The following is a 13,651-nucleotide window of genomic DNA, read 5'->3' as shown; positions in this document are numbered from 1 at the left end:
TAATACATTTCAAATATGAAAATAAGTAATAAATTGATGACATCTATTATTAAAATAAGCCTGAGTTGATTAGATTGTTTCCTCACATTATCTCTGGGAAAGACACCCATTTGTAGAACTATATAATTCACTCACTGCGTGTTTAGAAAATTTCAGATCGGTAGACATGAGCAAGATTCAAGGCTACACAGCAGCAGCAGCGGTCAGCGAGGGCGCTCACCAACAGGGAGCGGGCCCGGGTCGGGCCGGGCCGAGCCGGCTGGGCCAATAGGGCGGAACCACTCTTCGGTGCCGCTGTTGCGCTGCGAACTCGGTTGGTGCGCCGAACACTTCCGGGTCCCTGGAAATGGCGTTAGGCTGGAGCGCGCGGCTCTGGCGGTTTGTGCCGTGAGTATGGGCGCGAGATTGATTGGAACCGTTAAATATCGGAGACATCTCAGTTCGAGATGATCTGTCGGAGGCCAGGGAAAGCTTTCTGTATCCAAGCTGAGATCTGTCTGCTAGTCAGGGCGCTGGCCAAATTATTCATGTCACTGAATTGGGAGGGCAGTCCGAGGAAAACTTTATAAAAGTGCTTTACAGCTGATGCCGAATTCGATGCACTATTAACTCAGTCAGAGGGCGTCAGTGTCTCTGACCCTCTATACCCCTATTGTATTTGCTTTGATTTGATTTAACCTACGAAATGACGTATGAGAAATAAAGCTGTCCAATTAAGAATGATCAACGTATCTAAAGTTGAAGTTCTGATTTCTGACATAGATTTTCCAACTTGGAGCAATTGAAATCATGCAAGCTACTTGATGTGGGACAATAGTATTTGTGCACAAATATCTGCTACAATCCAACAATACTTTTGTTTGCACTCTTATTTCACTTGAAAAATGTGGTCTGACAATGGCTATGCCATTAGGAAAATAAGTGGATTCATATCTTTTAAAGTGGCTTTCAATAACTTGGGATTCAGAATTGATATGACATTTTTTTTGCTCACCATTTTCCAAAGTTTGTGAACTATTATTGTATCCTTGTACAGCTATCTAAGGCTGAACTAGACTATTCACACCCTTGGTGCCATGTTTGAACCCAGGATGAGCTTCTGACCACATATCCAAAACTGCCTGTTCCCACCTCGAATGTTTCCTAACCAGCACCCTTGACTCAGCTCGTCTGCTGCTGAAATCCTCATCCATGTCTTCGTTACCTCTAGACTTGACTATTCCAATGCACTCCTGGCTGGCCTTCCATATTCTACTGTCAGTAAACTTGAGGTGATCCAAAACGCTGCTGTCTATGTGCATGCTTGCGGGAGGCATTGGTATAGTGGTATTGTTGCTGGACTAGTAACCTAGAGACCCAGGGTAATGCTTTGGGTTCGAATCTCACCACAGCAGATGGTGGAATTTGAATTCAATAAAGTCCAATGATGACCATGAAACAATTGTCGATTGTTGTAAAAACCCAAACTGATGTCCTTACCTGGTTTGGCCTACATGTGACTCCAGATCCACAATAATGTGGTTGACTCTTAAATGCCCTCTGAAATGGCATAGCAAGCCACTCAGTTGTAACAAACCGCTACAAAGACACAAAAAAGGAATGAAACAGGACGGACCACCTGGCATTGACCTTGGCACCAGAAACGGCAATTGCCACATATCCACGTACTGCCCTCAGTTCTCCTCCATGTTGAACATCACTTGGAGGAAGCACTGAGAGTAGCAAGGGCGCAGAATGTTCTCTGGGTGGGAACTTCAATGTCCATCACCAAGAGTGGCTCGTTAGCACCACTACTGACCAAGCTGGCCAAGTCCTAAATGACATAGCTGCAAGACTGGGTCCGCGGCAGGCAGTGAGAGAACCAACGAGGGAAAAACATACTTGACCTCATCCTCACCAACCTGCCTGCCATAGATGCATCTGTCCATGACGGTATCAGTAGGAATGACCATTGCACAGTCATTGTGGAGACGAAGTCCTGCCTTCACATTGAGGATACCCTCCATCGTATTGTGTGGTACCACCACTGCTAAATGGGATAGATTTCGAACAGATCTAGTAACTCAAGACTGGGCATCCATGAGGCGCTGTGGGCCATCAGCAGCAGCAGAATTGTACTCGGACACAATCTGTAACCTCATGGTTGATATGCCTGGCATAACCCCCATTCTATCATTACCATCAAGCCAGGGGATCAACCCTGGTTCAATGAAGAGTGCAGAAGGGCATGCCAGGAGCAGTACCAGGCATACTTAAAAATGAGGTGTCAACCTAGTGAAGCTATAACACAGGACTACTTGCGTGCAAAACAGCATAAGCAGCAAATGATAGACAGACCTAAGCAATCCCACATTCAACGGATCAAATCTAAGCTTGACAGTCCTGCCACATCCAGTCATGAATGGTGGTGGACAATTAAACAACTCATTGGAGGAGGAGACTCCACAAATATCCCCATCCTCAATGATGGAAGAGCCCAGCACAGCAGTGGAAAAAATAAGGCTGAAGCATTTGCAACAATCTTCAGCCAGAAGTACCGAATAGGTGATCCACCTCGGCCTCCTCCAGAGGTCCCCAGCATCATGGATGCCAGTCTTCAGCCAATTCGATCCATGTGATATCAAGAAACGGCTGAAGGCACTGGATATTGCAAAGGCTGTGGCCTCTGACAACATTCCGGCAACAGTACTGAAGACTTGTGCTCCGGAACTTGCTGCGCCCCTATCCAAGCTGTTCCAGTACAGCTGCAACATTGGCATCTACTCAGCTATGTGGAAAATTGCCCAGGTGTGTCCTGTGCACAAAAAGCAGGACGAATCCAACCCGGCCAGTTACCGCCCCATCAGTCTACTCTCGATCATCAGTAAAGTTATGGAAGGGGTCATCAATAGTGCTATCAAGGGGCACTTGCTTAGCAATAACCTGCTCACTGATGCCCAGTTTGGGTTCTGCCAGGGCTGCTCAGCTCCTGACCTCATTACAGCCTTTAACAAGGACAAAAGAGCTGAACTCCTGAGGTGAGGTGAGAATGACTGCCCTTGACATCAAGGCAGCATTTGACCGAGTGTGGCATCAAGGAGCCCTAGCAAAACTGGAGTCAATGGGAATCAGGGGAAAACTCTCTGTTGGTTGGAGTCATACCAAGCACAAAGGAAGATTGTTGTGGTTGTTGGAGGTCAGTCGTCTCAGCTCCAGGACGTCACTGCAGGAGTTCCTCAGGGTAGTGTCCTAGGCCCAGCCATCTTCAGCTGCTTCATCAATGATCTTCCTTCCATCATAAGGCCAGAAATGGGGATGTTCGCTGATTACGCATGATTGCACAATGTTCAGCACATTTGTGACTCCTCAGAAATTGAAGCAGCCCATGTCCAAATGCAGCAAGACCTGGACAATATCCAGGCTTGGGCTGACTAGTGGCAAGTAACACTCACGCCACACAAGTGTCAGGCAATGACCATCTGCAACAAGAGAGAATCCAACCATTGCCCGTTGATGTTCAATGGCATTACCATCGTTGAATCCTCCACTATCAACATCCTGGGGGTTACCATTGACCAGAAACTGAACTGGACTAGCCATATAAATACTGTGGCTACAAGAGCAGGTCAGAGGCTAGGAATCGTGCGACGCGTAACTCGCCTCCTGACTCCCCAAAGCCTGTCTGCCATCTATAAGGCACAAGTCAGGAATGCAATGGAATACTCCCCACTTGCCTGGATGAATACAGCTTCTCCAACACTGAAGAAGCTTGACACCGTCCAGGACAAAGCAGTCCGCTTGATTGGCACATCCACAAACATTCACTCCCTCCACCACCAGCGCACAGTAGCAGCAGTGTGTATCATCTACAAGATGCACTGCAGGAATTCACCAAGGCTGCTTAGGCAGCACCTTCCAAACCCATGACCACTACCACCTAGAAGGACAAGGGCAACAGATAGATGGGAACACCATCACCTGGAAGTTCCCCTCCAAGTCACTCACCATCCTGACTTGGAAATGTATCGCCGTTCCTTCACTGTCGCTGGGTCAAAACCCTGGAACTCCCTTCCTAACAGCACTGTGGGTGTACCTACACCACATGGACTGCAGCAGTTCAAGAAAGCAGCTCACCACCACCTTCTCAAGGGCAACTAGGGATGGGCAATAGATGCTGGCCCAGCCAGCGAAGCCCACACCCTGTGAATGAATAAAAAAAAATGCTTGCATCAGATCCCTTTCATCCATCACCCCTTTGCTCACTGGCATAGATTAGCTCCCCATTAAGCAGCACCTTGATTTTAAAACGCTCATCCATGTTTTCAAATCACTGCATGGCCTCATTCCTCTCTACCTTTGTAATCTCCTCCAGCTTCTCAATCCACAGATATCTGTGCTGCTTTAATTCTGGCCTCTTGAACATCCCCAATTTTAATTGTTTTGCTGTTGGTTGCCATGCCTTCAGCTGCCAAGGCCCTAAGCTCTGGAATTTCCACCCTAAATCTCTCCTCTGTTAAGGCACTCCTTAAAACTTATCTCTTTAACCAAGCTGCCTGAATATCATCTTGGAGCTCAATTTCAAATGCTGCTTTATAATTCTCTTGTGAAGAGCCATAGGGTATTTTATTACATTAAAGGTGCTATATAAATATAACCTTACAACATCTTTCAAACTGAGATCCCCAGACTTTGTGGAGATATGCAAGATTACCAGATTTTTGCATTTCAGGTTTCTGATTCTGTATTAGTTAATTTTTTAGCTCTTTATTTGTGTTGCTGGGTTAAAGAAAAATAGTGTTTTTAAAATAGCATTTCTGCTTTTAGTGACTTACACTGATTTTTGGACCTCCAGAATAAGATGCCTCACACAAAAAGTTTAAAAAAACCACCATATTATACTAATCTGAAATAATAGCATTTTTATGCCCTAAGGTATGTAGCTCTTTGATAATTGTAGAAACAAAGGTTTGAGGTGATGAAGCAAAAGCTGCATATTGATATAAGAATTTTTAGTAAAACGTAAAGAGCCACTAGGTATAACAATCCCTTTGTTACCTAAGCAGCTTCCTGCTATATCCTTTAAATCATTCTCCCTCCAAAAAGGCATCAAACAACCTTTTGAACTTATGCTGTCTCTTTCAGTGTTGTTTTCTGGTAACTTATTCTATAACTTCATTATCCTTTGGATGAAAAATGTTCTCCTTGATTTCCCTTTTTATTCTTAAGTCAACTCACTTAAGACAGTTTATGAAAATATAAGGTGTGCATATTTATGTTTCATTTCTACTGTCAGCCATCAGCATTGCGTGTATGTCTTCACTGAGCTTAGTGTTAATTGGATCAGTGGTTGACTGTCAAAGAAATGCCCATATGCGGAATAAGAAAAATAGGAAGATTCTAAAAGAAGTATTAAATGGGAATTTATCTACCCTGGATCACGTTTTCCCTATAGTGAGCCATAGATCAGTTATTAGTACTCTCTCCTCTGAGTAAGAAGATTGTGGGTTCAAATCCCACTCTAGAAACTTGAGCACAAAGCCTAGGCTGTCATTTCACTGAAGTGTTGGAGGAGTGCTGCACTGTCAGAGGTGTCATCTTTCTGATGAGGTATTAAATCAAGGCCATGTCTCAGGTGGACACAAAAGATCCCATGACTGTATTTTGAAGAACAGCCAAGTTACCCCTGATAACCTGACCAATATTTGACCTTAAGCCAACTTTTTTTTAAAAACTGATTATCTGGTCATTAACACATTGTGGTGGGGGATTGTTGTACACAAACCGGCTGCCACGTCTCCACATTACAAGTGCTAGTGCACTTCAAATGTGCTTTAGTTTGGTGGTAAAGCCCTTTAGGACATCTTTTGGTTGTGAAAGGCACTATATAGATGCAAGACTTTGTTTTCCCAGAAAGGTAAAATATATCTAGAAAAACATGATTATTTGACCTCCCTATATTCTGTAGCATATTAACCTAACTCAAGGGAACCAAAAGTCTGAACTTTAGTAAATTAAATATTCTTGGAGGTAATTTTGCCAATTTAATTATACATTCAAATCTAGCTTCTCCCATCATGACTGAAGTTCACACACAAGATTAATATGTTGTTATTGATTATGCATGTGCTTTAACTGTTTGAATAATCATTGCTTTAAATTTATTAGCAAATATTTTTACTTTTAATAGTTCTTTGCAGCTAAATGTTTCTGAAAGATTGCTTCCTGGTGTGTATCCTGTGTCCAGCATGCCCAGGCGGAACAATTCTAATAGAACATCAATAGTTCGCTGTGGAAGGCAGGTCTATGCAAGGCTGTATCCTGTTTTGCTGGTTCGACCTGATGGATCCACGATCAATATCCGATACAAGGAGCCTAAAAAAATGATTACTGTAAGGATTAAACAATTATTGTTTGGACGGGGAAGAGAGCAATTTTGTTGAAAAAATTACATTGTTTAAATGCTTTAATGTTTCCAAGAGACATAATAAGCTATCATATAAATGCAATTTTGTTTCTTCATAATCTTCCATTACATTTTAACTCAACATTTTACAAGTTTTTTAAATGAATATTTTCATAGGAAAATAATTTAACCCACATTCATGGGTTTCCCACAGCAAACATTATCTTGAAAAGACTGAATAGCTGGCTTACAATATAATACTGAAACTTGTACCTCTCTTTATCTATCTACCTACCTATGTATAGCTCTTTATTGAGATAGTCTCTAGGATTATAGGAAACATAAATATTTGAACTAGTAACTCAGCCTTTGATCACTTAACCCAGGACACAGCACAGATTATTTAAGAAATACCTTTTGCAATTTGTTCAATGCAATGCTTGTTTCAGCAGGAGTGAACTTTTATCATCGCAACTGTTAGCTTTAACAAAAAACATTTTACTTGCTAACTTTGTGTAAACTGCTGTTTCAGTTATGAATGAAGATGTACAAAGAACACAATGTTCATACTGCATAAGATGCAAACATAGAATACAGTTATATTTTCTGCTTTGTGGTTGAGGTGTTAAAAGTCTCTGCAGCAGAAGTTGTATTCATGGAATACAAAAACCCAGATATACTTGTTACAGAAGATTTATTCAAGGAAAGGAATATATAAGAGGAAATAGACTCCTACTCATATTTGCACAGAATACAAACTAAATGGAATATACGGTATATTCCTATTTTCCTATTAATTTTGACAAAGAAGTCAGCATGATTATAAAGATGGGGCTTCTCTATTTTTTTACTATATTGGTCAGCAGGGGAATATGTAATCTAGTGTAGAGTCAGGAGAACACTTCAGCCTGGAGTTTGTTTCTGTTGATCTGAGGTTTCTCTTAACTCCACATGCACCCTTGCAGATACTTTGTATGAGTGAAAGGGCTTACATTAACTAAAACGTAGGTTTCACTCTAGATCAGACTTCCACTTCTCTTTTTCTGATACGTGGGATAGCAGGGCACTTAACATATGCTGTGGATAAAGGGGAACCAGTTCTGTTCTTAGATTTCCAGAAGGCATTTGATAAGGTGCCACATCAAAGGTTATAGCAGAAAATAAAAGCTCATGGTGTAGCGGGTAACGTATTGGCATGGATAGAAAATTAGCTAGCTGAAACAGAGAGTAGGCATAAATGGGTCATTTTCTGGTTGGCAAGAGGTAACGAGAGGTGTGCTACAGGGCCTCAACTTTTTAGAATTTATATAAATGACTTGGGTGAAGGTTCCAAAGGCATAGTTGCTAAATTTGCTGATGACACAAAATTAGGTAGGAAAGTAAGTTGTGAAGAGGACACAAGGAGGCTACAAAGGAACATAGATTGCCAAATGGAGTATAATGTGGGAAAATGTGAAATTATCCATTTGACTGGAAGAACAAAAGAGAAACATATTATCTAAATGGTAGGAGATTGCAGAGCTTTGAGATGCAGAAGGAATTGAGTGTCCTAGTGCATGAATTGCAAGAGGTTAGTATGCAGGTACAGCAAGTAATTAGGAAAACTAATAGAATATTATTGTTTATGGTGAGGGGAGTTGAATATAAAAGTAGGGAGGTTAAGCTTCACTAATACAGGGCATTGGTGAGACCACATCTGGAGTATTGTGTACAGTATTGGTCTCCTTATTTAAGGAAGGTTCTAAATGTGTTGGAAACAGTTCAGGGAAGATTTACTAGACTAATACCTGGAATGGGCGGGTTGTCTTATGAGGAAAGCCTGGACAGACTAGGCTTGTATCAGCTGGAGTTCAGAAGAGTAAGAAGCAACTTGATTGAAATATATAACATCCTGAGGGATTTTGACAGGGTGGATGTGGAAAGGATGTTTCCTCTCGAGGGAGAGTCTAGAACCGGGGTCACTTTAAAAATATGAGTTGCCCATTTAAGACAGAGATGAGGAGAAATTATTTCTGAGGGTCATGAGTCTTTGGAACTCTCTTCCTTTTCTTTGAAAATTTTTAAGGGCAGAAGTAGATAGATTTTTGATAAGCAAGGGGATGAAATGGTATCAGGGATAGACGGGAATGTGGAGTTGAGCTTATAATCTGATCAGCCATGGTGGAGCAGGCTCAAGGGGCCGAGCGGCCTACTCCTCTTAATTTGTATGTTCATATGTACTTAGTCGAAGTGCAATCTAAAAAATCATTTTCTTTTTTTTAGTTGATTTATTAATTATGCTTCACATCCCAGACTCGATTCATTTTAAATACTCCACTGCATTAACGAGAGCACGAGGGAACATGGGAACAAAAGTAGGCCATTCAACTTCTCAAGCCATTCCATTAGATCGTAATGGATCTGTATCTCAGTATCCTTGTCAAATAAAAATCTTAGTTTTGAAATTTTCAGCTGACTTAGCCTAAAGGTTTTTGAGGAGAGGGTTCCAGATATCCACTACCTTTTGCATGAAGATGCTTATTGACTCACCCCTGAATGGCCCAGCTTTAATTTTAAGGTTATGTCCCCGTGTTCTGGATTTCACCACCTGAAGAAATAGTTTCCATTACCCTTTTAAAATTATCTTAAAGCACACTTAATCTTCTATAATCAGATTTTGTTTCAAGGTAAAAGTGAAGCCTATTGTAAATAACTTTCAGCAACAAAGGAGCTACTTGGCATTCTTGAACTAATTTTACATAGTAGTCATTTCACCCACTTGTGAATGATTCTTCATATTGTGCCTATACTTTAAAAACCAAAGCATCTTTGTTGTATGTTTTTGTGTTGTAACTTGTGTGTATTTCAGTGCATTTACACAGGATAATCGGAACAACCAGGTTGCTGGAAAATAATTTATTGAATACTGATTAAATGATTTGTTACAGATGCCAGTCGATGTTTCCCTTCTGCCGGAAGCTGAACGGAAAGCAAGAATGCGCAAACGTGACCCCAAGAGAACTAGAATGAAAGAGGAGCAATTCAAAGATGAATTTAAAGTTGACAGTTATAGCAAATTCTGGAAAAAAAAGTAGTCTTCAGAATTTTGGAATTTAGAAACACAACCATCACTGGACTGCTTGGCTAGTGTTGACATCAGTGGAACTTTGACCAGTGAGGTCACAATAGTAATACGTACACTGAGGTGGTTTTTATTTATTTGATCTAATCCATCTATATTATTAAAATCAAGTTTGCGTTTCTACAGGAAAGTCACAGGGAATAAAGCAACCAATTACTGTATTTATTTTTAGTATTGGCTTAAATGCTAGGTGAAAATGCTTTGAATGTTAACTGGACTTCCCCCATTATAACCATTCACATGCATTCTGTATCTCCTATTCCTGACTATATTTGTGTGGGTTTGACTTGCATATATTTTGTTATATTGTGCAAATTATCATGAAACTTGGCCACAGTAAACTGGATTTGAGTATTATGTTAGCTATTTATTATTATTCATGGAATGTTTATTTGGAGGATTAAAAGTGCTTTCACTTAATTATAACTATCCTAGAAATACAGTGATATTTACAACAATCTGAAATGATTGAGTAGTGGGGATGGTATTAAAAGTAAAATACTTACATTTTGAAATTGGGTCAGTAATATTTGAACATAAAACCTTTGGATACAACATTCCTATCAGAGCAAAGTTTCACCATACTAATCTTAAGTCATGCTACACTTAAGATACTGAGGTGTGATTTTAATCCTATCTACATGACAGTAAGCAGGTTGGTGAGCACTTTAAATTGCATACATTAGTTACCCATCCAAGAACTAACCCGTTACGAATTAAGCACAAGCAAGGATGCTTTCCGAAAATCTGCCAGGGTCCATTTTCAGATAAGCATGTCTGGTCTGGGTGATGTAATTAGGATCCAACTGAGCAGAATGCTATGATTTGTCAATCAGGCCAACATGGAGAGCATGGCTTGGGTCGAGAAGAGGAATGTTTTAGAATATTTTGCTTTCCTTGAGCCAATTCAGCCACTTACCTACTCACAGCAAATGGTTTTGCAATTTTCCACTCCTTCACCTCTAGCAGGGAATGGAAGTCAGTTATTGGGATGTCTATAAGGCCCAGGAGCTAAAATTTCCCAGGGCTTCACTTCTGCTGTAGTGGGTGAATTTCTAACCTACCCAAAACGGGTTTTGAGTTGAAATCTGATGTTAGTATGAATACCCACACTTATTATCACATTGCTTTTCTGGTCATTTGAAAGGGTCATCATCTCTTGTGCAACGTTGCAGCCTCCAAACCTACAGAAGAAAATACACTGCTGTCTCCAACTTTATCTTGGCACACCAGCCCATCTCATCTTTTTCGACCTATCTACAGCTTTTGTCACAGTTGACCACACCATCCTTTTCCAGCGCCTTCTCTGTTGCCCAGCTGAGTAAAAGTGCCCTGTTCTATTCTTATCTAATCGTAGCCAGAGAATTAACTGCAATGATTTCTCTTCCCGTACTTGGTCTTTTATTTCTGGAGTTCCCCGAGGGTCTGTCCTTGGTCCCCTTCTATTTTTCATCTACATGCAACCCTGTGACATCATTTGAAACATGAGGTTCCATAAGTATGTCAATGACACTTTGCTGTATCTCTCCACCACCTCCTTGGATGCCTTAACATTCTCTGATTTGTCACACTCTTGTCGTGGCATCCAATATTGAATGAACAGAAATTTCCTCCAACTAACTATTGGGAAGATTGAAGCCATTGTCTTTGGAATGTGCCACAAGCTCCGATCCTGGTAACTGACTGAAGTGTCTTTTCACAATCTTGGTTCCGTGTTTGATCCTGAGCTTAGATTCTACCACACATCCGCACCACCTCCAAAACATTGCTTAATTTTGACCCTGATGCAGCTCACGTACTGCTGAAACGCCCAACCATGCTTTTTTAACCTCTGGACTTCACTGTTCCAATGTTCTCGTGGCTAATCACACTATATAAACCTGTGCTCATTTCAAAACCCTGCTGCTCATATGTTAACTCATTCCAAAACTCAAATTCACCTATCACCCTGTACATGTTGATCTTCACTAGTTCCCCACCCAACAATGACTCTCTTCAAATCCCTCCATGGACTCATCCCTCCGTATATGCATAGCCTCCTTCAAGCCTTCGAGATTTCTGTACTTCCCTAATTTTAATCACTCCAATATTGGTGGCTGTGTCTTCATCTGCCGGGGCCCTAAGTTCTTGAATTACCTCCCTACCCTCTCCATATTGCTTTGCTCTTTTAAGGTGCTTGTTAAAACCTACTTCTTAGCCCTGGATCAGTTTTTAGCACTCTCGCCTCTGACTCTCAAGATTCTGGGTTAGAGAGAACAAGGCCCAGGAGCAGAGGCAGTGAGGTCTGGGAGCATAGCTGCCAGAGGCAGCGATGCCTAGGAATGGAGCCAACAGAGATAATGAAGCCCAACAGCAGATCCGCCAGAGGCAGTGATGAGCAGAGGCAACGAGGCCTAGGAGCACAGTTACCAGACATCGAGGCCTGGAAGCAGAGTTGCCAGAGGCAGTGAGGCTTGGGAGTGGAGCTGCCAGAGGGATCCATGCCCAGGAGCAGAGCTGCTAGAGAATAAGGCCCGGGAGCCGAGCCATCAGTGAGCACGAGGCCTGGGTTTTGAAGCTTCAGTAGCAGCTATGTCACTGTGGTGCATCTACGAGGTTTAGAGTTTTGTGGATAGCATGTTTCCAGATGTTACCCCCACCATATGCTTATGCAGGCATATAGGCAATCGGTGACCACCAGGCAGTCACTGCAGGGGTCCTCTTGAGTGCATTTCGCTTTCCTATCAGTGTTCAATTCTGAATACTGGTGAGAGTGATGGTCCTGGGGAGTGCAGGTAAAGCCAAGACCATGGCACCACAGCTGGCTCAGCTGTACAGTTGGGGTGGCGGGGGAGTGGGGGTAGTAGGAAGATTGGGAAAGCAATAATGATAGGGGATTCTTTAGTAAGGGGGACAGGCATTTCTGCAGCCGCAGACATGAATCTAAGATAGTATGTTGTCTCCCTTGTGACAGAGTCACGGATGTGTCTGAGCGGCAGCAGAGCACCCATGGGAGAGTGAACAGCCAGAGGTTGTGGTCCACATCGGTTTCAACAACATGGGTTGAAAATTGATGAGGTCCTGCAACCAGCTTCCAGGGAGTTAGGAAAGAAGCTAGTAAGCAGGATTTCAAAGGAATCTCTGGATTACTCCCAGTGCCACACAGTGATGAGTATAGAAGTAGGAGGATAGAGAGCTGAATGAATGGCTGGAGGGTTTTGGTGCATGAGGGAGAGCTTTAGATTTCTGAGACCCATTCTGGGGAAGATGTGACCTGTACAGGCTGGATAGGTTGCACCTGAACAGAACCAGGACATGTGGGATAGTTTGCATGTGCTGTTGGGGAGGGTTTAAACTAACATGGCAGGGAGATGGGCACCAGGTGATAACATTAGAGAGCAAAAGAATTAGGAGAGATAGATAGCACTAGAATTAGATATAGTAAGGCATCAAGTGGAGTCAGGGTAAGAGGGAATGCAATAAAATCAAAAATAGGTTTTCTGTACACATATGTGAATGCATGGAGGGTGGTAAATAAAGTTGTTGATTTGAAGGCACAGATAAGACAAATGGGAATATGTCATGGCGGTAATGGGGACCTGGCTCAAAAAAGCACAGTATTGAGTACCAAATATTCCTGGATATATGGTAGGAAGGAAAGGAGGAGCTATGACAGTACAAAACAAAGCAATATAAAGGGGTAACCACTCTGAAAAGAACAACATGAACAAGTGACATATGGCCCTTGTGAGGGGAGGGGGTCGTGGTGGGGAAAAAAAGGTCGAAAATGGGATTAAAAGGGGGATAAAAAAGAGATAAAACCATGAATAAAAATAAGTGGATTAAAAAAATAATTTTGAAAAAAGGGATGAAGATGGAGGAAAGAGTTCATGGTCTGAAGTTATTAAACACAATGTTAAGTCCGGAAGGCTGAAAAATGCCTAATCGGAAGGTAAGGTACTGTTCCTCCAGTTTGCGTTGGGCTTCACTGGAACATTGCAGCAGGCCAAGGACGGACATGTGGGCATGAGAATAGGATAGGCTGTTGAAATGGCAAGCGACAGCAAGATCTGGGTCATGCTTGCAGACAGACCGAAGGTGTTCATCACATTTCTACTTCTCTGTCTCTCTGAAGAAGGGTCATACTGACTCGAAACATCAACTCTGTT

General features: G+C 42.0%; 1 protein-coding gene across 1 annotated transcript; it reads left to right on the top strand.

Moving 5' to 3' along the window:
- Nucleotides 1-284: 284 nt before the first annotated feature.
- On the top strand, nt 285-9,857 carry mrpl55 (mitochondrial ribosomal protein L55). Its single transcript, XM_078561163.1, has 3 exons — nt 285-387; nt 6,167-6,368; nt 9,310-9,857. The coding sequence occupies exons 1-3, from the start codon at nt 347-349 to the stop codon at nt 9,454-9,456; spliced, it is 390 nt and encodes a 129-aa protein (XP_078417289.1). The 5' UTR covers nt 285-346; the 3' UTR covers nt 9,457-9,857.
- Nucleotides 9,858-13,651: the final 3,794 nt, after the last annotated feature.

This window comes from Cetorhinus maximus, chromosome 17, assembly GCF_964194155.1.
Source record: "Cetorhinus maximus chromosome 17, sCetMax3.hap1.1, whole genome shotgun sequence".
Lineage (NCBI taxonomy): Eukaryota > Metazoa > Chordata > Chondrichthyes > Lamniformes > Cetorhinidae > Cetorhinus > Cetorhinus maximus.
Note: the sequence above shows the minus strand (reverse complement) of the source record. Positions and strands in the feature narration are given on the sequence as shown.